This window comes from Gopherus evgoodei, chromosome 14 (assembly GCF_007399415.2).
Source record: "Gopherus evgoodei ecotype Sinaloan lineage chromosome 14, rGopEvg1_v1.p, whole genome shotgun sequence".
Taxonomy (NCBI): Eukaryota; Metazoa; Chordata; order Testudines; family Testudinidae; genus Gopherus; species Gopherus evgoodei.
The window spans coordinates 20,267,370-20,294,453 of NC_044335.1; the positions used below are offsets into that span (position 1 = coordinate 20,267,370).

General features: G+C 46.1%; 1 protein-coding gene across 2 annotated transcripts; it reads right to left on the minus strand.

Annotated features, from left to right (window-relative positions):
* LOC115634862 (adenosine deaminase-like) lies at positions 1-26,440 on the minus strand. Of its 2 annotated transcripts, XM_030532805.1 has the most exons (11): positions 25,935-26,440; positions 22,912-23,034; positions 22,574-22,717; positions 21,262-21,377; positions 14,478-14,602; positions 6,305-6,376; positions 5,789-5,911; positions 3,706-3,773; positions 2,935-3,055; positions 1,713-1,721; positions 1-976 (listed from the first exon to the last, which is right to left on the minus strand). In XM_030532805.1, the coding sequence occupies exons 1-11, from the start codon at positions 26,129-26,131 to the stop codon at positions 872-874; spliced, it is 1,203 nt and encodes a 400-aa protein (XP_030388665.1). In that variant the 5' UTR covers positions 26,132-26,440; the 3' UTR covers positions 1-871. The 2 variants fall into 2 exon arrangements, 1 of the variants encoding a protein (XP_030388665.1); XR_003996463.1 differs by lacking the exons at positions 1-976; positions 1,713-1,721; positions 2,935-3,055 and having other exon boundaries at positions 3,713-3,773; positions 5,342-5,911; positions 25,935-26,437.
* Between the last annotated feature and the right edge of the window lie 644 nt (positions 26,441-27,084).

Below are 27,084 nucleotides of genomic sequence, written 5' to 3' on the forward strand. Positions count from 1 at the left end.
GAAATGGGGGAGGGGAACAGTGTGGAGAAGAAAGGGGATGGAAGGGGGAGAGGAAGGGGGAAGGGATGGGACTGAGAAATAGATGGGGATGACAAAGTGCCACCACCAGGGGGAGCACTGCCTTCTTGCTTCTGCAGAAATGGGGAGCACGTGCCCTCCCGACTAACCAAAGCTACATGTCACCCCTTGGGGGGATGAGCATGCTCCAGGCTGCAGCATGCCCTGGCATGCCCGCAGCAGACAGCAATCGCCTGCCCATCCACTGCTGGCCATTTCCAGACTCTTTTTTTCCCATAAATACATTGGGCTACTTTTGGGCTAGTTTTAAAGTGACTTTGGGCAAGAGATTCTCAACCTGCGTCCCAGTCAGCCCAGAGCTGGGCCCATGTGACATCCTCAGAGCCATACAGGTAGTATTGGATGCTACAATGGTAAATAGGTTGTAGTGCAGAGAGGGACTAAGGTAGATCAGCAAGGGAACGAGAGCACCAAAAAAATCACATAAAAATGTTGTTACCACCACCACAAAGAAAGAGGGCCTTATTTTGCTCTCATTTACACCAGGATGTAAAACCAGCATAAGCCACAATGGAATTATGCCAGAAAATACCACCTGTACATTTGTGCATCAGAAATATAGGAATTCAGATATGTATTTAGTATGTGGATGCTGTAGGTAGGTATATATGGTGGGAACCATGGAAATACTGATTCATAGTATATGCCTCGGACTGCAAAGGTCAGCATAATAATACCAGTATTATGCGCTGGTGTCATGGCATCTCCTCCCCCTATGCTCCCACTAAAACAAAGAGGAGTTGAGCACGCATGGGGAGAGGTGAATGCACCTTGCCGGCTGGTAGAAGCAGGATTAGGATGGGTTGTTCGGGACCATCCCGTAGGCTTCATACAGTTTACTGAGAAGCTCCTTCTTTTCTTTCTCAGGCAGGAAGCTGGACTGAGCTGCATTGATGTTCTGGGAGGGGGGAAAAAAAGACTGATCTAGCTGGGTAATACCCACACGTGTGAGTGTGGGGTTGTGCGTGCACACATCTTTGTGCATCAGGGAGTGTGAGCTAGTGAGTGAGTTGGTGTAAGTCAAATGAGCGCTTTTGTTAGCACTGCTACTCTTGAGCTCTTTTCAGCAGCCCCAGTTTTCAAAGGAACCGGTTCCTACCTAGTGTTTGGAAGGGGCTTAGAAAAATGCAAGAGATAAACAATGTGTCATAAATTCCTTTATCGGGTTCCAGGATGTGCAGTTCAGGGGCCTGATCCAAAGCCTATTAAAGTCAAGGGAAAGACTCATTGACGTCAATGAGCTTTGGATCAGGCCCTGACTGATATGCTGCTGTTGTAACAAAGTTTACTACTGGCTTCCCTTAACAATTTACAGAAATGTCTCTCTCCCTAATTTATAAGCTTCTTTTCATTAAACAGAAAGGAACGGCTCGTCTTCTGCATGAGCCTGCAGCAAAACTGCCCATGGATTTAACGGTATAAAGATCAGAGCTTTCTACAGCTGGAAGGAAGAACTAAAGCATAAATCTACTCTCCAGGAAGACAGACTCTTGCTCCTTAAATGAGGCCCCTGATTCAGGCCCAGTGCTTTCTTCTGCAAAGCTGCATTCTGCAACACACACAAAGGAAATCAGTTGGTTTCTAAGATATGGTAGGATGCATGAGTGCCTGGACACTACACATCTCCTTTCAACCCAATGCACCTCTAATGGGGAAACAAGAAAGCATCAGAGGTTACCCACAAACAAGTGAAACTCTATCAGACTATTTTTCTGTCCCTTTATTTTAGGTACAAGGCATATGAAAAACAGAATTATTAAGATTTTCAGGACACCACACATGTCAATCTGCACGTAAAAATGTAATGACGGACACGTGACCCTATAAGTAATGGCAAAAGGAAACAGCCACTTTGTAGTCAGTTGGTTTGCAGATCAGTTACACTGGGCTAACTGCACACTCCTGTTGAAAACTGCTGTTATGTCCCACATTATTCAGCTTTTTCTCCCCAGAGTTTTTACTGCACTGAACTCTCTTCCGCAGGGCTGGCTTTAGGGCGATTCCCCTGATTTTTGGGAACTGGGCCCCGCATCTAAGAGGGCACTGCACCCTCCGCTGAAGTGCTGCCAGAAACAGCAGCAACTGATACAGCTGCCACTGAATTGCCACTGCTATCTTCGGCGGCAGCTCAATCGCTGCCACTGTCTTCAGCAGCATTTCGGCGGCAGCTCTTTTGAATCGGGTCCCACACGTCCTAAAGCCAGCCCTGTCCTCCAGTTTCATGTTTAAAAATGAGATTTATCTCAGAAATGATGGATCACATTAGCCTCCAACACGCAGCTTTGCACAGAACATCCCACGACAACCAGGGCCAGTGCAACCATTTAGGCACCCTAGGCAGTTGCCTAGGGCACTAGGATTTGGAGGGCGGCATTTTCTTTGGCAGCAACCGGATCTTCGGCCACCCCAGTCGCCGCCGGCATTTAGGCGGAGGGAGCTGGGGTAGGGGGCGCGGGGAGGGCCGGCTGCAGCAAGTGGGGGGGCCGCTCTCAGGGGAACTCCCCGCCCCCGCTCACCCTTGCCCCGCCTCCTCCCCGAGCACGCCAGGGCTGCTTCACTTCTCCCACCTCCCAGGCTTTCAGTGCCTAAACTGTTTGCTTGGGGAGGAGGCGGGGCAGGGGTGAGCTGGGGCAGGGGGGGCGCCTCAGGGCGGAGGTGGGGTGAGGAGCTGCCGTGGGGGGGCGCCTCAGGGCGGAGGTGGGGTGAGGAGCTGCCACGGGGGGGCGCCTCAGGGTGGAGGGAGGAGCGCCTCAGGGTAGGGGCTTGGGGACGGGGGGGGGCACAAGATGGAAGTTTCACCTAGGGCGCGAAACATCCTTGCACCGGCCCTGACGACAACTTAGCACTCTCTTGAACTCCTTCCTCTTCAGTGAAGTCCAGGAACTGCTTAGCTATTCTGTAACCAGTCTCAATTGTAGAGTTCAAACTGAGTGGGCCATCAGAGTTCAGGGAGTAATTAGCTTTATCTTTCCTAAACCTGGGAAAACAATTTTAAGAGGGACAAATATTAGAGTTTGCATAGTTTGTGTTTTTCCAAGTGTAAAATACACTGAAAAAACCCCACAGCTTTCACCCAGTTTGGCTACTTTGTATCCAGCTAGATAAATAAATTCCTACCAAAGCTGTAGTCTGCATTGCAAAATTTCATGTTGCTGTTCACCACCCTACTTTTTAAATGCAGCAACAAACCGTTTGTTGGACAGACATTCAAAGTGTCTGGCCCTATAATCCACTCCAGAGCCCACAGCAATGCACGGCAATCTGGGGCTTAGCCTCCTGTCTGCTCAGAGCAGGGGCCTGACACAGGCAGAAAGCTCTCTTGAAGGATAAAAATCTATCAGCATATTTGTTACAGCTCCTCTGAACTGGTCCCTTAGCCGATGCACAATAGGCTGACAAATGGTTAGAACTTGCTTCTCATGTGGGGTGACCAGATGTCCTGATTTTATAGGGACAGTCCCAATTTTGGGGTCTTTTTCTTATATAGGCTCCTATTACCCCCCATCCATGTCCTGATTTTTCACATTTGCTGTCTGGTCACCCTATTCTCATGTGAAGCAAAAAGGCTGCTGTACATAAGCGAAGCCTGAGTTAATTACTTGAAAATAATATATTTAAATGTCTTACTGAATTACTGGGTGTTTCCTAAAGTCTGGACCACACGCCCCGGTGAGGACACTGCACAAAAGACAGGTCTATATGTGTAGGGTGGGGGGAAAAGGCAGAGTCAGTCTCTTCCATAATAACGCTGCACAGAGAGACAAGTTCTGAAGCTTTCCAGGCAGGGGCTGGGCCTGAAAAGCATCAGGAAGATTTACAGCTCTGTGCAAACAATAATGATCATCAAATCCCAGCCTTTGCAATGAGCATTTACTCCCATGCTAGCTGGATATAAACATTTTTGAACGCTTTTTCTTTTTTTGCTATGTGTTTCTGCCCATGTACAGAATCCCCTTGTCATTCCCACCCCATCCCACTCCAGCCATTCTGGTAGAACCCCCATCGGACGGAGCAGTGACCTGTGATATTGCCATGTGTAAATGAAACCTTGTCTAGGAAAGTGACTACAGCCATCTGCTCAGGATGGTTCTATTGGTTATTTTACACTAAATACTCTGGGAGAATTCTGCACTGCGCAATGCAGAATTTGCACAGAAATTAATATTGTGCGTGCAGAATTTCTTTCCCTGTGCCCGCCCCACCCCCGCATAGAAATGAGTTGCAGAGCTGCCGGCCACCACTAGGGGCTGCTGGACTTGGCAGAGCCCAGCTCACAAATAGAAGACACTGCTGGGGAGAACAGGAGGGAGCTGGAGGGTTTCCCACAGCTGCAGTTCTCAGCAGGACCCAAAGGAAGGAGGCAGCGTACAGAATCAGATGGTTTCTCCCTCTGGATCCCTGGGCTCTGAGGGGCAGGGGATGTGGCTGGGCTATGGGGCGGAGGGGATGCAGGTGACTGCACTAAGGGGGCCTTGCAGCTTGGCTCTGGGGGGACACCCCAGGACTGGGCTCTGGGGGCAAAGGGGCAGAGAAACAGGAACTGGGTTGTTCTATGGGGTTTCTTTAATTCTCTACTCCACAAGGAATTTTTGTGTTGTCTGTACTGTTACAGACATACATGCTGACAGGTATTTTGAAATAAATTACTAAAACAATTGAAATTGACATGATTATACAGTGTTATTTTGACAAATATAGCCCAGAGCCCCAGGCCCTTTAAACTGACGCTGGAGCCCCAGGCGACGCGGGCCAGGCAGCACTGAAGGTCTGGCTGGGGAAGTCTGGCCAAGCCCCACTCCTTCCGCTTGAGGCCCTGCCCCTTCTGGGGGCCCACAGCCACCCACGCCCCACCTTGCCCATGAGCCCAGCTGCCCTGCATACCCAGTAAGTCTGTTAAGTTACTTTTACCCCTGCCCAACACTCTGCCCCAGCCTGGTGCCCCCTCCTGCACCCAAACTCCCTCCCAGAAAGAAACTAATGTAACACCCTACTTCTTACCTTAGAACAGCTATTTTGAATTAACTTAACTATATTCTACATGCTTTAAGACTGAAATATAACCACAGAACGGCTTTATGTTAATTACAAGGCAAGTTTAGTATAGTGTTAATAGCCTCGATGCCATAATTGTGATAATTTTGTTTTAAATTAGGAAAAAGACTTGTGTACAGGGGCCCCGCAAAATCTAATAGCCCCAGGCAGGCCCACAGGAGAGTTAATCCATCCTGGTGACTCCTGTAAGCCTAACACCATGGCCACTCACCCTCTGCCTGGGAAGGGATAAAGGCATCTCTCTACTCAGAGAGCCAGCACTGCTCCAAGCATCAGCTGAAGACGGACTAGATAATACAGGCTCCCTTTCCCCCAGGCTGAGCATGACATGACCTCTGGCATTCAGCACAGAGAGGGATCCCAATTTGTATACCCTTGGTGACATCACATTTCTGCTCAACAGCCCAGTTAGCCAAATACTAGAGCTTGTATGTCTGGTTTCCACCAAGAGCCTCATAAATTCAAACTCTGGTGTTGCGGGCAGATTCCACTCTACATGCTGTCAGCGCTTGGACTCCAGGAGGCAGCAATTTCACCCCTACATTAAAGGCATTTATGTCCATGCTCAGTATCCAAAGCGCTGACTTGTCATGCAACTCAAACGAGCGCTGATCTCTCACTGTCAGTCAGAACAAGGTGATGGTTACACAACTGCCACCCTTGCAGAATTAGTCATTATCTCAAAATGCATCTTCCTACTCAACAGCTCCCTATAAAGGGCTGGGTCTTCCAGGACGTGGTAGCCGTGGCCGATCTGTTCTGTCTTCAGGACATTGATTGCCTGTAGAGAACAGAAAACATGTAAAGTCTCTCTTAGCTCTGTGCAAGGGTTTGATTCCTGCTCCCCAGATGATCAGGCAGGCTCATAGGAGCTCGTGAGCCCTCCAAACCCCATACCAAGACTCCAATCCACTCCTGCATGCATGACATGGGGGCCCATCTCCTAGGAGAGCCTGATCCTTCCGAGCACTATACGAGGCTCGATCTCTGGCTCCCTCTTTGCATGATACACAGACTCTGCTCCCTTAGAGCAATGGGGGGATTTGGCTCTCAGGAGCTACTGAGTGCTGGGCCAGGATTTGGCCCTTGCTACTTTTGTTCCCTGCAATACAATACAGAGTATTTTGCAGCTCTGCTGTAACTTATTCCACGGCCCTGCTCTGGGGTTTCTTACTTCCTTGATGACAGACGGTGGCCCAACCTCCCCAGCATGGACAGTGCGATGAATGCCACATCTTTCAGCTTCCTGGAAAAACCCACATGAAGCAAAGAGTGAAAATGCTGCTGAGGTTTGGGGAGACACAGAGACAGGGGCAGGAGGGCAGCAGCCCCACCATCAACTACTCTCTGCCTTCAAGACAGAGCGAATGCTTTCAACTGACCATTAGGCTGAGAGCTCTAGAGCAGCCAACCACTCCAACCCCAGGAGTAACGACTGTGGAGCAACATAATCAAAACAAGAGGAAAATCAATTACCAATCTCAGACAGCATAGGAGCTGGGTAGGTGAGTGTCTGGGAAGCCCAGCCAGGACTAGGCAATGAAAGCAGTCAAAGGCTGGCAGCTATTCATAGCCCACATGCAGCGAGTTTGGTGAGTCTCAGTCCAGTCCCTGGTGTCCACATCACACAAACACCCCCACAACTACAATACAACTGTCCTGCTTGCTGGCAGTCTCAGCAGACAGGCCAAGGACTAACTGAGCCATGGAGACCAACCTGTCCTCTCCTCCCCTTGAGGCGCTGGCTGAGGTGACAGGGAAGGGGGGAAGCTCCCACTGCTGTGGCTTGTGCGGTACCTGTTCTAGAGAGGAGGGCCTGCTGTCTCAGAAGCTCTTAGCTTGGCACCTTTCCTCAGTCTCACTCACACACACACAGGTTGCTGTAGCTGTTTTTTATTTCTGAATTTTTCACATGCTTTGTCAATTTTCTACTTTGTTTGCAGCTACTGCATATCCAGGCTTCACTCTGAACTATTGGGTAATACACGGCTCCGCTTGGTATGTTAATAAGAAAAGATCTAGACACATCTACTTGAAATTAAATCGAGACTCCTTCTGTCTGCAATGATAGCTCTGTTTTAACACATACTTGTCATATGTCCTGCACAGAACAGGGACTCAGACGGTTACCCAGAAGGCTGACCATTCAGTCAGGGCTACGCTTACCCTCCCTTCCCTTCACACTGGCCATTCACTTGTGTCAGAAACTGTTAATTTGAGGAGTTCCAAGGATGAACAGATTAATCCAACCCTCCCCCCCCCCCCGATATCTATGGAATGACTCCAGTGGGCTTTGGATTGGGCTCTGAACTATCAGAGCGCAATGCTCCTCCTACTGATCCCTATGTTTGATTAACTAAGAGTCAATGAGAGTGTTGCCATTGACTTCAATGAAGCATGACAGGGCCTTCAGGTTAGGGCTCTGAGCAATGTGTTTCAGAGAACCCAGAGTCAACAATTTAAGGGTATGTCTACACTACGAAATTACTCAAATTTTACAGAAGTCGATTTTTGGGAACAGACTGTATAAAGTCGAGTGCATGCATCCACACTAAGCACATTAATTCGGCAGTGTGTGTCCAATGTACTGTGGCAAGTGTCGACATTAAGAGCGGTGCACTGTGGTAGCTATCCCACAGTTCTCGCAGTGCCCGCTGCCCAATGGAATTCTGGGTTGAACTCCCAATGCCTGATGGGGCCAAAAATTTGTCACGGGTGGTTTATGGGTAAATGTTATCAATCAACCCTCCCTCTGTGAAAGCAATGGCAGACAATCATTTCGCGCCCTTTTCCCTGGATTGCCTGAGCAGACGCCATAGCACAGCAAGCATGGAGCCTGTTCAGCTCACCGCAGCAGTTATGAGCATTGTAAACACCTCGCGCATTATCATCCAGTTTATGCAGAAACAGAAGCTAAAAAAACAGGTGAGGAGACGACGGCAGTGCAGTGACGAGAGTGATGAGGACATGGACACAGACTTCTCTCAAAGCACAGAGCTGCTGCTATCAAAGGTACTGACTCTGGGAAATGTGTAGGTCGTAGTAGATGGCTTTGCTGCAATGGGAGTCCCTAAACTGTGGTGGAGCGATAGACGGAACCCAGATCCCTATCTTGGACCGGACCACCAAAGCAGCCAGTACATAAACCACAAGGGGTACTTTTCAATGGTGCTGCAAGCACTGGTGGATCACAAGGGACGCTTCAGCAACGTCAACATGAGATGGCCGGGAAAGGTTCATGACACTTTTGTCTTCAGGAACTCTGGTCTGTTTAAACGGCTACAAGAAGGGATTTACTTCCCAGACCAGAAAATAACTGTTGGGGATGTTGACATGCCTATAGTTATCCTTGGGATCCAGCCTACCCCTTAATGCCCAGGCTCATGAAACCGTACACAGGCAGCCTGGACAGTAGTAAGGAGCTGTTCAACTATAGGCTGAGCAAGTGCAAAATGGTGGTAGAATGTACATTTGGACGTTTGAAGGGTCGCTGGCGCAGTTTACTGACTCACTCAGACCTCAGCGAAACCAATATCCCCATTGTTATTGCTGCTTTCTGTTTGCTCCACAATTTCAGAGAGTAAGGAGAAGACGTTTATGGCGGGGTGGGAGGTTAAGACAAATTGCCTGGCTGCTGATTATGCGCAGCCAGACACCAGGGCAATTAGAAGAGCACATCAGGAAGTGCTGCACATCAGAGAAGCTTTGAAAACCAGTTTCTTGACTGGCCAGGGTACCTTGTGACAGTTCTATTTGTTTCTCCTTGATGAAAACCCATTCCTTTGGTTAACTCTAATTCCCTGTAAGCCAACCGCCCTCTCTACTTCGATCACAGCTTGGAAATAAAGTCACTATCATTTAAAATCCATGTATTCTTTATTAAATTGATTATAAAAATAGGGAGATAACTCATAAGGTAGCCCTGGTGGGGTGTGGGAGAAGGAAAGGAAAAGGCCACTTCAATACTTGTTGAATGACAGCCTTCTGTCCACTGGGGTGGGGTGGTTGGGTGCCCGGAGCCTCTCCTCCCTACCCTGCTTTCTTGGGCATCTGGGTGAGGAGGCGGCTATGGAACTTGAGGAAGAGGGAGGGCGGCTAAACAGGAGCTACAGCGGCAGTCTCTCCAGCTGACGTTCTGAAACCTCCACAAGACGCCGGATCATGTCCATTTGTTCCCGCAGTAGCCCCCACATTGCATCCTGCCTCCTCTGATCTTCCTCCTGCCACCTCTCCTCACGTTCACTGGCAGCTTTCCTGTCCTGTGCTATTGTGTCCCTCCACACTTTCTGCTGAGCTCTTTCAGTGTGGGACGGCTGCATGGGCTCAGAGAACATTTCATCGCGCATGCAGTTTTTTTTACCACCTTATCTGAGATAGCCTTTGGGACGGAGGAGGGATGCTTGAAACATTTGCAGCTGCGGGAGGAAAAAAAGGGAGAGAAGTATTTTAAAAGAGACATTTTACAGAATAATGGGTATACTCTTTCACAGTGAACATAGTGCATGTGATTTTGGTACAAGGTCATTTTCGGCATCTTATATTGAGTGCCTGCGGCTTTGGTGTTAGAGATTAAACATGCTGGGCAACAGAATTCAGCTTGCAGGAGGCCATGATAAGTTATAGTCTTTCGGCTTCTTCAACCTTCATAACAGCAGCGCCCTCCTTTCCCATACCAAGCAAAGCCTGCTGAGTTGTCCATTTAGGGCTGCAGTTTTCATGTTAACGCGCAGCAGCAAAAACCAGACTAACCCCTACCCCCCAATCCGCTTTAACCCTCCCCCCACCGCACCACGTATCTGGTATCAGGGAAGTTCCCTGCTAGCCAAACGTGAACAGCACAGCATGAAGCCCCCTCCTCATCCTCTTCTCTGCAATGATCGCTTCAACCCTTCCCCAACCGCGTGGCTGGTATCAGGGAAGATCCCTGCTAGCCAAACACGAACAGCTCAGCTCCAATGCCCTCCCCCCACACACTGCTTGGCTAACTGCAGGGAGGATTTCTTTTCAGCCACAGGCAAACAGCCCATTAGGAACGGTCACCTATGAATGTCCCCTTAATTTAATTCTCGTATTTCAACCAGGTTACCATGAACGATATCACTCTCCTGAGGATAACACAAAGAGATAAAGAACAGATGTTGCTTGAATGGCGGCAAACACAGAGACCATACGCTGCCAGGCTTTGTCATGCAATGATACCAGATTACTTGCTACTAGCATGGCGTGGTCAAGTGTCCTACCATGGAGGATGGAATAAGGCTGTTCTCCCCAGAAACCTTCTGGAAAGGCTTTTGGAGTACCTCCAGGAGAGCATCATGGAGATGTCTCTGGAGGATTTCCGCTCCATCCCCAGACACGTTAGCACTTTTCCAGTAGCTATATTGGCCACGAATGCATCCCAAGTCCTCAGGGCAAATTAATCATTAAAAATGCTAGCTTTTAAACTATGTTTTATATTTACTAAGGTACACTCACCAAAGCTCCCTTCTACGGTTTCATGGTCCGGGATACTGCCTTGGGAGGGTATTTCAGTTAGGGTGAGAAAAAGATCCTGGCTGTCAGGGAGAATGGTGTGCTGTGTGCTCTCCTCAAACTCCTCCTCATCATCATCTGCAAAATCCTCAGGCATGGCGACTGAGAGTACCCCATCATCGGAGTCCACGACAGGGGTGGGTAGTGGTGGCAGCCCCCCCTAGAATTGCCTGCAGCTCAGTGTAGAAGCGGCATGTCTGCGGCTCTGTCCCAGAGCATCCGTTTGATTCTTTGGCTTTCTGGTACGCTCATCTCAGCTCCTTAAGTTTCACGCAACATTGTGTTGAGTCCCTGTTGTGGCCTCTGTCCATCAGGGTCTTGGAGATTTTTTCAAATGTTTTGGAATTCCATCTTTTGGAATGGAGTTCTGATAGCACGGATTCATCTCCCCATACAGCGATCATATCCAGTACCTCCCGTACGGTCCATGCTGGAGTTCTTTTTCGATTCTGGGACTGCATGGTCACCTGTGCTGATCAGCTCTCCACATTGGGCAAACAAGAAATGAAATTCAAAAGTTCGCAGGGCTTTTCCTGTCTACCTGCCCAGTGCATCCGAGTTCAAATTGCTGTCCAGAGCGGTCACAATGGCGCACTGTGGCATAGCTCCCAGAGGCCAATACCATCAAATTGCATCCACACTAACCCTAATTCGAACTGGCAATGTAGATTTCAGCGCTACTCCCCTCGTCAGGGAGGAGTACAGAAATTGATTTTAAGAGTCTTCTTTGTCGACAAAAATGGCTTTGTTGTGTGGATGGATGCAGGGTTAATTCGATTTAACGTTGCTAAATTCGACCTAAACTCGTAGTGTAGACCAGGCCTAAGACAAAGATTCTAAGCTCAAGCAAAATTCCTGCTGAAGTCTATGGGAGCCTTGACTGTGTCAGGACTGCAGGTGGTGGCTCTGAAGAGATATTAAAGATAAAGAACATTTTGTTTTAAACACTATTTTGTTTCCAACGTGTGTTAAATGCACAGGCCAGCTCTCAGGGCAATGACACCCAGAGCGAGTCTCCCTGTCTGCCCAATTCCCATCATTTTGCCAGCTCCCTTACCAAGGTCACGTGCATGAAGCAAATTAACCTGATCTGCAGCTCGTAGAAGGATTTTTCAGAGAAAACAACTATGTTTATCTCCTCTAACGTCTGTCATCAAAGAGTGGCACGGTCTGGGACTCAGGGGTGGCGTACTGCACAGAGACAATTGCAGAGACAACTGCTGCTTTCCAAGATTCTACCTCCAACTCCACAAGGCACCTTCCATTTCATCAGTTCTAGTTACTTGCTCTTTCATTACGAGCCAATGTGTCTGCTCGCTTTTATTGTTCATTTACGTATCCCCCTTTGGTGCGCTATGCAGCTTAGAAAACAGCAAGATGGGCAGAGACTTCTGTGGACGTCGGGGTGTGCACTGGGGAGGAGGGAAGCCAGGAATATCTCCCCCACCTCCACTCTCAGGGTATGTCTACACCGCGATCACAGGTGTGACTGGAACTCAGGCAGACATATGGGAGCTAGATTTAATCTACTAGCTCTGGTTCCAGGGCGGTGAAGCTGCAGCAGCACATGCTACAGTGTGGGGTAGCTGCCCAAGAATGACACAGGGTTACAGGAGGTCTCTAAAGTCCACACCAAAGAATGTGCTCTCACACCTTCACTGCTCCACGATCTGAGATAGCTGGATTAAAGCTTAGTTCAAATATGTCTACATGAGCTGCAATCACACAGCCCCCCGATTGCTGTAAAGACATCCCTTCCAAACAGCCTCCTCTGGCTCTAAATAACCCAGAACTTCCCAACCAAGGAGACTGTCCATTCCTCTCTGCATGCTTCTTTGGTTTATAACATCACTTACCTAGGACATTAGCACCAGCTAATTATCTAAAGTCACAGCTTTAAGATCTTTACATGGCTTCCCTCCATTATCTCCCCATGACCTACTACAGGCGATTCACAAACAGAACTCTCCCTACTATTCCCAATTGTAGTGACACTCATTGACTCCTGCCAGACAGAGTTTAAACAGCAACACAACTGAAAACTGGCAATGCCGGTCCAAGGACAGACATCTGATCCCTTCACCATAAGCCTCTCATTTCATAAGTCATATTACTCATACTACTGTTGCAGTATGAAGCTCCAGTGTGAGGGCAATTTAGAAAAGGATCATTCTACTTTCATGCCTGGTTGAGAAAGCCTGACAAATTGGAACTTTTGTTCCTTTCGTGTTTCTCTGAGTCTGAATGAGAAGCTGACTTTCAGACAAGAACAATTCAGATCCTTCGGGTTGAAATGTGGACTTTGAGACCTCACGCATAGCAAGCTAGATATTAATCAATGAACTGTTATTTTCCATCCTGTTTTATCAGCCTTTAAACCACCTCGATGTAACATGATAAGGAACTAATTGATTCATCTTATATAAAGCAGATAAAACAACAATTGCACAAGATGAAGGTACGGCTGCTTGATTAGTGCTCATGACAAGGAACTTCAGCATATTAGACAGGAAAAGAAACTGCTACATAAGTAATATCTTATCAACAAGTGGTTAATTGAAAGATGATAGCAAGTGAGAAACTGCATGGATTTAAAAAATGGCTTTGGGTATTTAGACAAGGAGACACCGATTGTGAAAGTACACGTGCTCAAGGCCATGCAAAACAAAGTACATTTCTTCCGAACTCACACCCTCAAGTTTCTGCCTTGGCATTAGGATATTTATATTGATTTCCACGACAACCACAGATGGTAGCTGAACTATTACCTATAATAATATACCCCTGAGATATCCCTGATTTTACCTCAACCAATCACCTGACACCCAACACTATTTTTAAATCAGGTGTCCTCTCAGGCTGTGTTCCTGAGCACCTTCAGCTCCCACTGATCTATGCCAATCATGTAACTCAGTGGTCTGAAATGCAGCGGGGCATCTATGTGCGCCCACGTACTGGCCAGCAGATGAGCATCTGCCGAAATGCTGCCGAGAAGCATCCAGCGGCGTTGCTGCTGAAATGCCGCTGATTTTCGGTGGCATTTCAGTGATGACACCTATTGACGTTGCCGTTTCTTGGCAGCATTTCGATGGATGCTCGTCCGCCAGCCCTGGTCCTCCGTGGCTCATCAACCAGTGCCTGCCAGACGAAAAAGGTTGGGGACCACTGATGTAAGTTCTTAAAATACAATAATCACTAGAGTCCTAAAATCCTTATATACAGATGGGAGATATTTGCAGGGGGCTTCCTTTTTAAGCTACAGTAAAGTAACACAGTCTAGTTAAAAAGAAAAGCTCTCTCTTCTAATACCATCATCTTAGTTTATTACAATGGAAAAAACTTTGAACATATGTTTACACTGTTTATCTGATTGATTTAGTTTCTGCATTTTACTCAGCTGGAGACAGTGAAGAGGGACTAGCCAGCTTCATCTTTGGTATTGAGTTCTGACACTGCAAAGCAACATAAGCAGGCAGCCCAATGCAGTCACTGGAGCAGTCACACAGATCTGAAAGCAGGATCATTTTACCATCAATTTCACTTTGTGGTTCTGTGCACTAGCCCAGTGCTGCAGGACCAAGGTTGTAAATGTATCAGGAACACATTTAAATAAATACATCTCTTTATATTTAAATCATGTATATACTCTATAATTAATTTAAAAATCAAATTCAAAGTAATATTTCTGATATGCCAATAAAACATGTCTAGTAATTTTAAGACATGATTTTTAAGTCCTACAGGCCATTTTCGGTCTGAACTACTTGCCAGAAAGAATTTGATGCAAGATTTTTCGAGAAGCTCATTGAACAAACCTCATAAGCCTTCCTATGCTCTGGGAAGGTCTCAGACACCAACAACTCATCCCCAGCCAGGTCTATAGCTACCACCGTATTGTTCTGGTATTTCTTACACAGCTCCACCACCTCCAGTGACCAGCCTGGAAAGAAGAGCAGCAGGATTTAGGAAAAACCTTCCACCAGGGTCAACCCTGAGCTCTTGTCCAAACCAAAGTGGTTGTTCACCTGGCACTGGACACTATCAGAAGACAGGATTTGGGGCTGGATGGACCATTGGTCCGACCCAGTATGGCCGTTGTTTTTATGAATAGAAAAATTAAGTTCATTTCCAGGATTTCTCCCAAGTTTGAAGCCCTCTAAAAAGCAACAAAATCCTAGAGCCAGGTTTATAGACCAGAGCCAGAGAGAAAGAGCCCCACCAACAAGCAAGCTCACTGCCTGTAAAGCTGGTAGGCATGACAGGTTTTAGCCCTGGTTATTAGGCCTTCCAAGCGGGAGCCCTTCATTATCATTACAGCCCTTGATGAGAGCAAAACTCCGTGAGTCAGGTACATACATTCTAAAGTGCAAAGTCACAGTGTAATATAATCTACTGGGGCTCCCAGCTGCAAACTGCTGCTTTCTCATTATTACAGGTCAAACAAAAGGGTGGGCAGAGCCTGGGGTGGCAGAGAGATGCTGTTTAAAACGGAAGGGTCATGCACTTGATGGATCTACACCCATGCTATCATCATCTGGAGTCACGCTCTGGGCGTTAAGTGCAATGGCAGAAACATAATAATCCTAAGAGTTAGCTGCTACTGCACTCTTTTCATCTACAGATCCCATAGCGTTAATTCTAAAAGAGGGTAAAAGTATTATCCCTGTTTTACCAATGAGGTACAGAGGAGTGAAGTGATTTGCCCAAGATCACAGAGCAGGTCAGGACAAAAGCCAGGATTAGAACCCAGTTCTCCCGATCCCCAGTTGGGTATGCTAGTTATTTATGCAGTGAGGTTTGTACTAACCATGCAAACAAGCACCCATCCCAAGCCCTAGGCACCATTTACAAATCCCTAGAAGAACGATCCATACATTGCATGCTAGTTTTCAACTCAGTGAGGGCATTAACCTGGCAACAACATGAACATAAAAATAAAAAATTAACCTGACTAAACATCCCTCCTACACGCAGCTGGGAAGACCAAGACCTATATAAAAACAAGACAGCATTTAGCTGGGCACAGAGCAATCATTGCTCAGAGCAGCAGGGACATTCTGTCTTTTAAATATGTAGAGAAAATGCTACTTTCCATACAAAGGGGCAGCATAAGAAAAAGCATCAAGGGACAGGATTCTATTCCCAAGGCCACATTTGACTATGGATGGGGGTGAGGAAGGCCTTTTCTTCCACAGCAATGCATCTGGAGATGAGATCCCTGCCTACCCCTTTGTAAATATTCCTCTCCAAGTCTAGATTTACAGGAAGCAATTAAAAAAAAGACTCATATAAACCACTTTCTGAGGACAACACAACCATCCAGATTCCCTGAGTGAAAGTGTAAGCCCATGGACAGCCTGCTGTGAAGATAAGCAAGTTTCAATGATGCCAATGGACGGAAACAAGTGGTTCTGCTTTAGAGATGGAAGAAAATGCCACTCTCTCTTAGGAGATAATGAAGGAAAAGATGAAAAGTCCAGAGGTAAAGAATTCGGGAGCTCAAGGCATCTGGCTAATTGGCAGATTTAATTTGGTAATGCTGCCAACACCATGACACAGTATAGCACTTTCCTCTTAAAACCCTTACTCACTACGCTTTGGGTTTGTTTAATTTTTCTTGGGGGAAGGGAAAAATCAGAGAAAGCTTCTAAAAATATTAAACTAAAATACAAAATGGGGAGGGCAGACACAAAGGTGTGGTAGGCTCCAAGATTAAATTCAACACAGGGTTAGATACACCGACGGTGGCAGCAGCAGGAGGGCAGAAGTTAGGAAAATCTGTTCTAAAAAGAGGGAGGTAGAAGCAGTAACTGATTAGGAAACAGGCTTTTCTAGATGTGTCTGTCATCTCATTTAGTCTTTCTGAGGGACCTTCAGAGTTAAGACAGTAGGGGACACACTTTCTGAAGGCCTCTAATAATACACCTGTAGGACAGCCTGGCTTTCAGGGACAAGGGCTCTGTGGCATAGACACTATAGAGCTTGCATGTAGGCAAACAGAGGAGCTAGCAAACCTTGTGGATGGACATTCATTGTCCCTTTAAAAACACAGCCTGGAATGGCACCTGAAAGGCTCTGCTGTAACTATATGCGCTTTGTGGCTTGGAAGATACAGGCTGATCACAGTCACAGGTGAGAAGACTAGAGAATGACTGCATCTGCTCAAGAATCAACAATCCATACTTTAACTGCTCAGAGAAGAGTCTACACACTACCACGCTGAGCATGATGTCTATGATGATAGACAGAGAAACTTATGGAAGTGACCACTCACTAGAGAAACACCAGCTGCTAGTCTGGATCTGTTTCCATTCTAAATTTTTTTGGACTGAAAGCTGCCAGTTAAGCCCTTGGGCTGACAATTTTAGACAAACAGCTCTTAGCCAGCAGCATCCTTTCAAAGGGCAGCTGTTTGGCAAGTGCAATTGCCACTGCAGATTGTTGGTGTTAAATACACAACGTTGCACTACCCTTCAGGGAAATCCACTTCGCAGTTCCACCAGCTCTAGCACAGGCTGGGAGAGTTAGAAAGGGGAAGTTCTCTTCCTCCTGAAAATAAAGACAGATGTGGTTTGTGCTGGAAACAAAGCAGCTCCCAGCCCAAATCCTCAATCACCCTTGAAGTTTGAGACTGAGTTGAACTGGACCCCTGAGCTCACAGCAAGGAAGAAAGGACCTTCAGCTTCTCCAATAACTCTGTCAGTGAGCTGGAGAACTGGAACAGGCAAGTGAGGATCAGAGAAACTCTGGTACCAGCCAAAAAGTGATATCACAGTACCCGCAGAATGCTTCACTTGGCAGGCAAATGCTTTGTACAGAGCTGAAAGCAGAAGGGGCTTTTCTGGGAACAGGAATCAAGAGGAAACTGAAAGAAGAAGAGGGATAACAATCCAATATCTAATCCAGGGGTCGGCAACCTTTCAGAAGTGCTGTGCTGAGTCTTCATTTATTCACTCTGATTTAACTTTTGGAGTGCCAGTAATACATTTTAATGTTTTTAGAAGGTCTCTTTCTATAAATCTATAATATATAACTAAACTATTGTTGTATGTAAAGTAAATAAGGTTTTAAAATGTTTAAGCAGCTTTATTTAAAATTAAATTAAAATGCAGAGCCCCTGGATGGGTGGCCAGGACCCGGGCACGGTGAGTGCCGCTGAAAATCAGCTCGAGTGCCGCCTTCGGCACCAGTGCCATAGGTTGCCTACCCCTGATCTAATCTCTCATTGACATAACGGATTATTCTCACTCTGCCCTGGCCTGAGAGAGGAAGGGAAATCAAAAATGCTTTCTGCTCTTAAAGCCAAATATTTAATTCAGACCACATGTATCACAAGCAGCACCACTCTCTGTAGGGTCTTAGATCCACCATATACCCACAGGCAGGTTTCACGACTCCCATGGCCGTACAGGGCTAAGCTACACCAGCCCATAGGAAGTCTGACAGGGGGTATTAGCGTGCCATCATGGACTCTCTGTAGTGCAGATGGAACAGCTATATTCTTCCAGCCACTCAGTATTTTGCCATAAGGGAGAAAAGCCTTGGGAACTATTTAGTGACTTCATTTGGTTTAAGATGTGCAGTGAGGATGGGCTGCATTTCCCAAGCAGTACGGGCTACTGGCCTGGTGCTGAGCACCTCCAGCTCCCATCCAAATCAATGGGAATGACGGAATGCCAGGCACCTTTGAGGAGGGGACTCAGTCCACATGTAACCAGGGAATATTGGTCTTTAATGTTTGCCAAGCGCTTGCAACAGATAAGGGTAGAATTTTGATTACTGCTATTTTCTCAGCAGATAGAAATCAACAAGACCCCCTAGTTCACAGCCATTCCTGACTAAGGCCCACTATAGTTCCTGAAGGAGGGTATAGCACTGTGGAATTGACACCGCACTCTACCTTAGCAGAAAGGCCATGAAGCAGAGATAAGATATAGAGTTAACAATTAACAGGGTACCTATTGGGCATGTTTTATTTGAAGATCATAAGTACTTACAAGCCAGTGATACTCAGAATACAGCTCAACTGCCTAGGATTTAGTCTAGTTGTTTGATTACTTTTTAGATTTGCATAGTTTGGAGCCATTATTTCAAACACAAGTTTAATATATGCCAGTTCTCAGACTGATATTTCCATCTTCCTCTCAACTGACTGCAAATGTAGGAGGGAACCTCTCATTGCACTAGGTTGAATCTATTTTAAAAAGGCAGACTCTGCATGACTTAGTACAGTGTTCTCAGAACAATGCCAGTGAAAATACTTCCCTGAGTCAAGTCAATGGATAGTCCCAAACTAGAGTCTGTGGAACAGACTAACAAAACTGCCCATCAAGCCCTCATTTTCCAAATTATGTGTACATTCAAATTACACACTTACTCGTCTGTCCAATAGGTAAGTGCAATTACCACAGCTTTGCAAGTGCAACACGTGTGCACACAAGTGATCAGTTAGATATTTAGGCCGTCATTTATGCATGCATTTACTGCCACTGTGCATGTAACGACCGGGTGCATGCACAATTGTGATAATTAGACATGTACATATTTTGACATGCACAAAGTGCTGAAAATTTGACCCTTGGATCTTTCAATTTGATTCTGGGAAATTTTTAGAAATATAGGATCATTTCCCACCTTTTTAGATAGAGGCCTGACAGACATTACTAGTACGCCTTTTCATCACCCATCTACTAGCATCCTGAGGCAATTGTTCAGCAAGGATTTCAAAATGTCAGTACATGCCTTTGTTTATGAAAGGTTAAGTTACTGCAAAATTGTTTCCTAGTCTTCCTGATTGTGCTACTTGTAGAATGCAGCAGGTCAAGATAATATAGAAAATTGGCTGACTTACCACATAACCCCTGTTTTAGATAACTGTATCAGCTGTGGATAAGTGCTTTATCTATAGAAGTCAGTAAGTTTAAGGCCAGATTTTAAAAGATATTTAGATGCCTTAAAATGCAGATAGGCACCTAGTGGGATTTTAAAAAACATTTAGGTGCCTTTCAAAATCCCACTAGGCGCCTCTCTGCATTTTCAGACACCTACATACATTTAAAATTTTGGCCTTTAGTGAACGCGGCTTAGTGTATTTCACCTGTTTTTTGGACCTGGTCCTGCATAGAGTATGGAAACAACAGGTTATTTAGTTAGCCCTTATCATAACCAGGCAATGGAAGTGAAGTCATTTTATAAGTGTTCTCCTTGGCCATGGAATGTTTCCAACTTGAGCATCTACTCTGCAACTTTACCTGAAGTACTGGAAGGTACCTTTGTTACTGCTTTTAACTAATAATCATTTTTGTTCTATCAGTTTACACTGTGTTTTGGATGCTGGGAACAGCACTATATGATACACATTTCCAATCCAACCTCCCAAAGGAGTCTAGAAATTTGTTTCATTCTCAACTAGGAGCTCAAGTTTTCTCATCTTTCACATGGAAGGGGATAATACTGAACGAGGTTCCAGTATGGACTGAAGCAGTGTATTTCAAATGTTTGGTTTGTTTAATACCAGAATTAGAAGAAGGCATATTATACGTGGTATTTCAACATACAACTAATAGTCTCTTCACAAGCAACCTGTCTGCCCTGAATTCCAGGTATAACAAACAATCCCTTAACCAGGCCACATCTCCTGTAACCCCAGCTGGAGCTGTCCTGCATCACTCTACCCAGCTCTTGGTTTTTAATTTAAAGCTATCTGCAGGAAATGGAAATGAATGATACCCACTCCACTTAACCTCTGTTTTGCATTCACAAATTCATCTCTGCAAGGCAGGCCCAATGTTTCTCCCTTTTTCACCCTGTATCTTTTCCTAAGGGGCACTAAACACTAGAAGAGAACAGAGCCAGAGGCAGCCATGTCGTAAACTGTAAAGGCCCCCATGGAACATTTCTCAAAATCCACACTGCCACCACCTGCACATGGGGCCCACCAAAGACACTGCTTCCCTCCTGAGGGGCCCTCTCAACACACTAACAAAAGAGTGCACCTATTGCATCGGCATCTCTGATGAAGGTGACATTCAAAGCTTCCCGATGGGAGGAGTGGGGCCACAGAGCCAGAATACATTGCTCTCGGGTTTAAACACCTGACATGGATTGTGTGTATTTATAAAGCGACATGTCAGAAATGCCAGAAAGCAGTCTCTGCTGCTCTAAGAGATGCTGCTTTCAACTAATATGCCAGAGCATGTACCCTACCCCATAAAGTGGCTTAGACAAACCTGAGCACAACACTAAGCTGGTTAGAAATTGCTTTTTGCAGAAATAGGAAAAACTGAGCTGGCATCCTTCAATCTTGAGCCTGAGGAGATGTCAGATTTACCCTTTCCCTGGAGATAAAAGAGCTGGAAATCACTGAATGGATATGAAGAGTGGCTTCTCCTCCCTCAGTCTCTCTCTTCCACCAGCATTACATGGGAAATAGCCATCACCTTCCCATGGCACTGAGACAACATTCAAACTGGAACTGAGCAACTGATGCTTCCCTAATATTTCCCCAAAGGATCTCAATTCAAGACATTCCACACACATCTCAAAGGGTCAGGAAAGGAGGGAGTGGAGCAGAGCAGCAGGTGAATTGTAATACATTACTTGGCATATGGCGCATGCAACATAGAATAGACCTGGCTTTGATGATGAAATCCTTTTCTCCATCCTGTAATCCCTGATTAACAAGGTGAACCACTTCATCCAGAGTGAGGTCGCCCCTGCGGGAAGAAAACTTCGAAGTTAGCTAGCAAGCTTGTGAGGTTCGGCACCCCAGCAATCCCAGAGGAAGAGAAACTGCTTCCTGAAGGGTAACATCACTGGATGGTTGTATTATTGCTGTGGGCTGTTAAATACAGGAGAATCCAAACACTGCCCAACCAATGTGACCACACTGGCAAAACGCCAGAAAGCTAAGGGCCACATTTATATCAAAAAAGGAGTATACTGCAGCCACCCTCATGTTGAACACTGGACCAGCCCCCTCAGAGCTAGCAGGAGCATGGTCTGCCAGGAACTGTAGTTTCAGGGTCAGATATACAAAGGTATTTAGGCACCTAGTAACATTTATAAGAGTGTCTAAGCAGGTTAGGCCTCTGACTCCCTTAGGTTCATCTGTGAATCTCCCTTTGTGCCTACATGCAACACTAGCCTCCTCTGTAACTAAGGTCCTCAGTGACCCACATCTGCTTGGAGGATGAAGGAGGTGGCACTGCAGAGCTGCGTGGGATGCAAGTTGGCCAGAGAGACACTTTTACAAACCCCACACTAGATCGCCGTATTTCTATAAGTAAATGAACCAGTTTGCCAAAAGAGGAACCTTTTTTCTTTGGCCAAAATGTCTTAAGATGCAGAGCTTTGCACTATCCTGGCAGCAGTGAGCAGAGTGACACAGAAAGCAGCAAATGCCTCACACCATGTTTTGTGAGAAATCCCAGAGGTCTCCTTGCAAAGCTCAGTGCTGGTTTAATTAGCAACACGCTGTTCTAAAGAGCACAGATGACACCAAAAGATAGACTGAGAGCTACCAGGGCTGCTCCCAAAGGCTCAGCCCACTAACTTTCCTGGCAGAAAATTTTACATTTTGGATGGAGGGTTGGGGTGGGGATGTGTATCTGAACTCTGGTGACTTCTTGAAGGGGGAGCAGCTTAAGCCAAAAATCTAACAGCTGTTTCCCACACAGATGGGACAATGCCCTTGGGGCAAGTTACCAGAGGAAGAACATTTTTGGGGGGTGGAGGGGGGGAGAAAAAGTGTATACATGACTAATACTGCATTCCAGATAGAAATAAAAGATGTGCTGTCTCCCTCCGGTCCTGGGAGCAAAACTAAGTTCTTCATTTGCTGGTCAGTGGCTTTCGCGCAGATATCTGCATGCTGTGTTGGCACAGTCTTACACTTTATGGATTTACTCACTCTTTTCGGCCCCATGGAACAGGATGAACTTTGCAGTTGGCTAGGAGATGAGGGCTGTACCTGACCTCAACATAGATGACACCTTCTTTTGCTTTCATTTCTACAAACTCATAGGCTATTCTTCTCACAGCATCGCGGTCCCCCCTGTAAGGAAAAGAACAGGATTAATCTGATTTATGAGTTCTCAGAAACCTATGGGCTACTGATCAAAACGACTGAGGAGAGTGCACCTGCTGTGGGTCTGAAAACCATACATGCCCCAAATTGACAATTCTAGCTTGCAGGTGCCTGAGACCGATGAGAAACTTGGAGCGGTTACCAGGAAGTAAGTTACTTACACAATGGCAGGCATGTAGAGAGCAAACTTTTCTAGAAACTGGGTGAGAGTGAGTGGTTCCCAGTAACTGATGAGCTCCAAGAAGTCTTCCACAGTGTCATCAGGGGGCGGAATTCCTCTTTTCCTAGAAATCAATACACATTTCACTGACAAGGATTTGGGTTACACCTTCAAATAGAAACAAAGTCCATACTGCTGAACCTGCTTTGAGTCTACGGCACAGGCAAAAGATAGCTCAGTCTTTTAAAAAATGCCTCACATATAAGCCTCAGGAGCCTCACCCGGATAAGGGAGGAGACTGATCTCTAGCAACAATGCAGCAACAACAGACCCAGAATTATCCAAAGAAATTGAGCCAAAACAGAACCTTTCTGTTCCTGGTGTCTTGGTACTTCCTGGTCTTGGAAGCACAAATGCCTAATTATTTCAAGAAAGCAATTTCCAACCCCAATTATATGAGTTGCCAACAAACACTGGATTGCTGATCTGAACTGAGCCATGGAACCTTCTCAGGTTTGCCTGTTGCTAGTCTCCAAGAGCCAGCCAATCCTTGACCTTTCTGATGAGGCTGCCAACAATAGAGAAAAATTGTGATGTGGTGTCTCTGATGTGGAAATCTTTACACTGTGAACCAAGACTGACACCCAACAAGCCCCTTCTCAGAAAAGCCACCAAAGATCATCCAGATAGGAAAACCCATCCATCTTGTAAGGGAACATAATCCTGCACCCCCGTCTCGTTGGATAGAGCTTTGCAACTGTTTATATGGGATCTTGTCTTGCCACCAAAGTCTTTTGGAGGTTGCTGTCACTGGTCGGATACTGTACTAGGGCCATGATTGAAATAGTAATCTATCTGTCCCTGCTGCAGGGCCCTGCCATTGATATAAGCATCTGTGATTTTAACATATAATATTGCAACAATTATATGCTTTTAGCTTTATTAGTTTACAGGCCACACAAGCTAAATAAATGCAAAATAAAAGCCATGGGTTTAGTTCTCAAAGAAACTTGTTTATCTCCATACTGTAGCACTGGGTGTGCACTGGGTATGGAGAAACTAGATATGAAAAAGCAGGGTATGAAACACTGACAAAAGAGGAACTAGGAGGGGAACAAGGGGCCACTTGAGTGCCAGTTCAGCTTTAGGCAAGTATAATGTAGCAAATATTGCCTGCTTACGGTAACTGCAAGGTGGAGTTACAGAATGACCAACTCACCCATTGCCAAAACGCATGATAAGTGTGGAAATAGCTTGCTCAATTATAGAATGACCAGCTCAATCACTGCCAAAATGCATGATATATGTTAAAATAGCTTGCTGATTTGCAATATTAAAGGACAATATGTGTAATCAATATGATGTTTTGCGGTTTTAACCTTTATAAACTTGGTAAAAATTGTAAAGGGTAGAGCAGCCTAACTTTTGCATGGGGTTACGCTGTCTCTCCCTGTATGCATACTTGTAATCTTGTTTTATCAATAAAGGTGCCTTCGGCTGTCTGATCCAAAATCAACTGGGTGGTGGTCTTTACCACAACAATCTCTACCAAAAGTGGGCAGTCTCTGAGATTGTGAGCTGGAGGGGAAAGATTCCAGATCTCATTACCCATGACTTAGCTTCTCCAGTTCCAACAGCCAACTACATAAGCTATCTGCAGGAACAGCCTGACTAATATTGCTCCTCTGCTCAATGTACACAGATGCTTTATGGCTCTATGGTATAGGAAATCTACTCTATGTTCAGAGTTCAAAGGCAAAGGCAGTTACTACAGATTAAGACCCTGGCACTCAGCATGCGTCATTCATTACTGTTAAATACAGCTTGACCAGACATCACGTGAGAAAAATCAGGATCAGGGTAGGGGGTAATAGGAGCCTATATAAGAAAAAGCCCCAAACATCGGGACTGTCCTTATAAAATCAGGACATCTGGTCACCCTAGTTAAGTGCAATGAAACCCCGCTATAATGCAATGTTTAGGGTCCAAAAAATTCCATAGTGATAAATGCGAGGTCACGGTATAGCAGGGTTTCAAGCTGGTCAGTTTAAGTCAGTGGTCCCCAATGCGGTGCATTGATGTGCGCCGCCTAGTGCCTCTAGTGCCTAGTGCCCAAGCAGGGGAGAGAAGCCGTGGCCCAAACCTGCCGGGGACAGAGAACTCCGAGGCTGCGGGCGCCAATGCTCTCTGTCTCCGGCAGGCGTGGGGCCACGGCCTCTCTCCAAGCCAGAGAGAAGCCGCGGCCCCGCACCTGCCAGGGACAGAGAACTCCAGGGCTGCGGGAGATGGTGCTCTCTGTCCCCAGCAGACGCGAGGCCGCGGCTCCTCGTGAAGACAGAGAGAAGCCGTGGCCCCACACCTGCCGGGGACAGAGAGCACTAGCGCCTGCAGCCCTGGAGTTCCCTGTCCCCGGCAGGCATGGGGCCGCAGCTCCTCTTGAAGCCGGAGAGAAGCCGCGGCCATGCACGGGCAGTTTTGGGCAATTGCAGATCCCACTGATCGCAGTTCGCCCCCCCAGACCAATGCGGGTTGCGGGAAGCGGTGTGGGCTGAGGGATGTGCCACTTGCTGCAACCCCTATTGGCCTGGAGCGGTGAACTGCGGCCAGTGGGAGCTGCGATTGGCTGAACCTGTGGACGCGGCAGGTAAACAAACCAGCCCGGCCCACTAGGGTGCTTACCCTGGCAAACTGCGTGCCAAAGGCTGATGATCCCTGCACTACAACATTGCATTATTTGGATGTAGTCAAACTGAGTCAATCATCGCCCAGCAACTTTATTTATTTGCTGTTTGATCTGTACCAAGCAGTTTTTGTGTCATGATCACTAAGTCATGATCAGAAGCAGCATTCTATGCGTGGGGCCAGGTTTTCAAAGCAGACTCCTAGACTGCCCCCACAAAATGCTGCCTCTGCACAAAAACCAGCATGCATTTTTCCTTTACCCTAAACTGAACACTATATGGTGGGAGTGGTAGTTTGTGCAGGCTCCAGCTTTACAGTAGATATGAAAATAGCTCCAATCACCTCCATTTTATACAAGCGTGGGGCAGCCCTGGGATCCTGCCAAGTTGCAAGCACAGTTCCTTCAGGTGGGTGAAGTATGGACACTCCCGTCTACAAGAGTCAAAAGAATCCCCCAGGTAACCACAGAACCTGATCACCCACATTGCCATAGGGAAGAGCTCCAGGGAGTTAGATGTGTCAATGAATCCCTCACACATCAGGATACCTATCCATACACTGAAATCTTTAACCCACTCCTTTGCTCCTACAATATGTATAGATGGGTGAAATCTAGGGGAATGCTTACATAACACACCAAAGGGGCATCCAGCAATTAATGAGCTGGATTTTCTTGATGTACCTTCTGAATATTCATCTCGGCTGCATCGCAGAAACTACTGCCAGTTCAGAAGGCACCTTAGGCATGACCTGAGAAGAAATTTTTTTTCCCCACACAAAAATATTTTATCAAACCCTCCAATCCATCCATCTTAGATGATGTCATATCTGTTCCATTTTTACTGGAAATTGCTTTCATGTCTAAAGCCCCCTCAACTATGTTGAAGTGTTATTTATTGGGACATGGGAAAGAACCTGCAAAGGCTGGTTGTTAGAGTCAACCTTATCATGACACTCTTGATAAGAGGGATTTCTGCTATACTTTGGCAAACAATGCCAGATTTCTAATGTCCTTTATCTTTAAATGAAACTTCTTCCAGGTGTGAAAGTTTATGTTTACTTTGTTTAAAATTATAGAGCCAGGTCCTCAAGTTGTTCATTATTTACCTTGCCATTCATCAAGTGTATGTGTCAATTAATCAGAGTTTGCCTCTCCGACAGAGCCCATCTGCTCCTTCTTGCTTAAGCCAGCAATGAAGCCATAGCATTGAAGATTTTTCTTGGCAATAGGTTACATCTAGAGTGAGGCAACTTTTTTTCCACAGAACCTTTTTATTCCTGCACAGAACCCTTTTTTCCCCACTCCAAAACAAAAACAGACCCCACAGAGTCACGTAGAATTTGGTGCGCTGGGGAAAAAAAAGTTTCAACTTTTCTTCACTTTGGAATTTCCCTCAATTTTAAAAAAAATTTAAAAATTTCAAAATCAAAACCAAACATTATGGTTGATATAACACAAACCTTTTTTTCCAACATTTTGATTTGGCAAAAA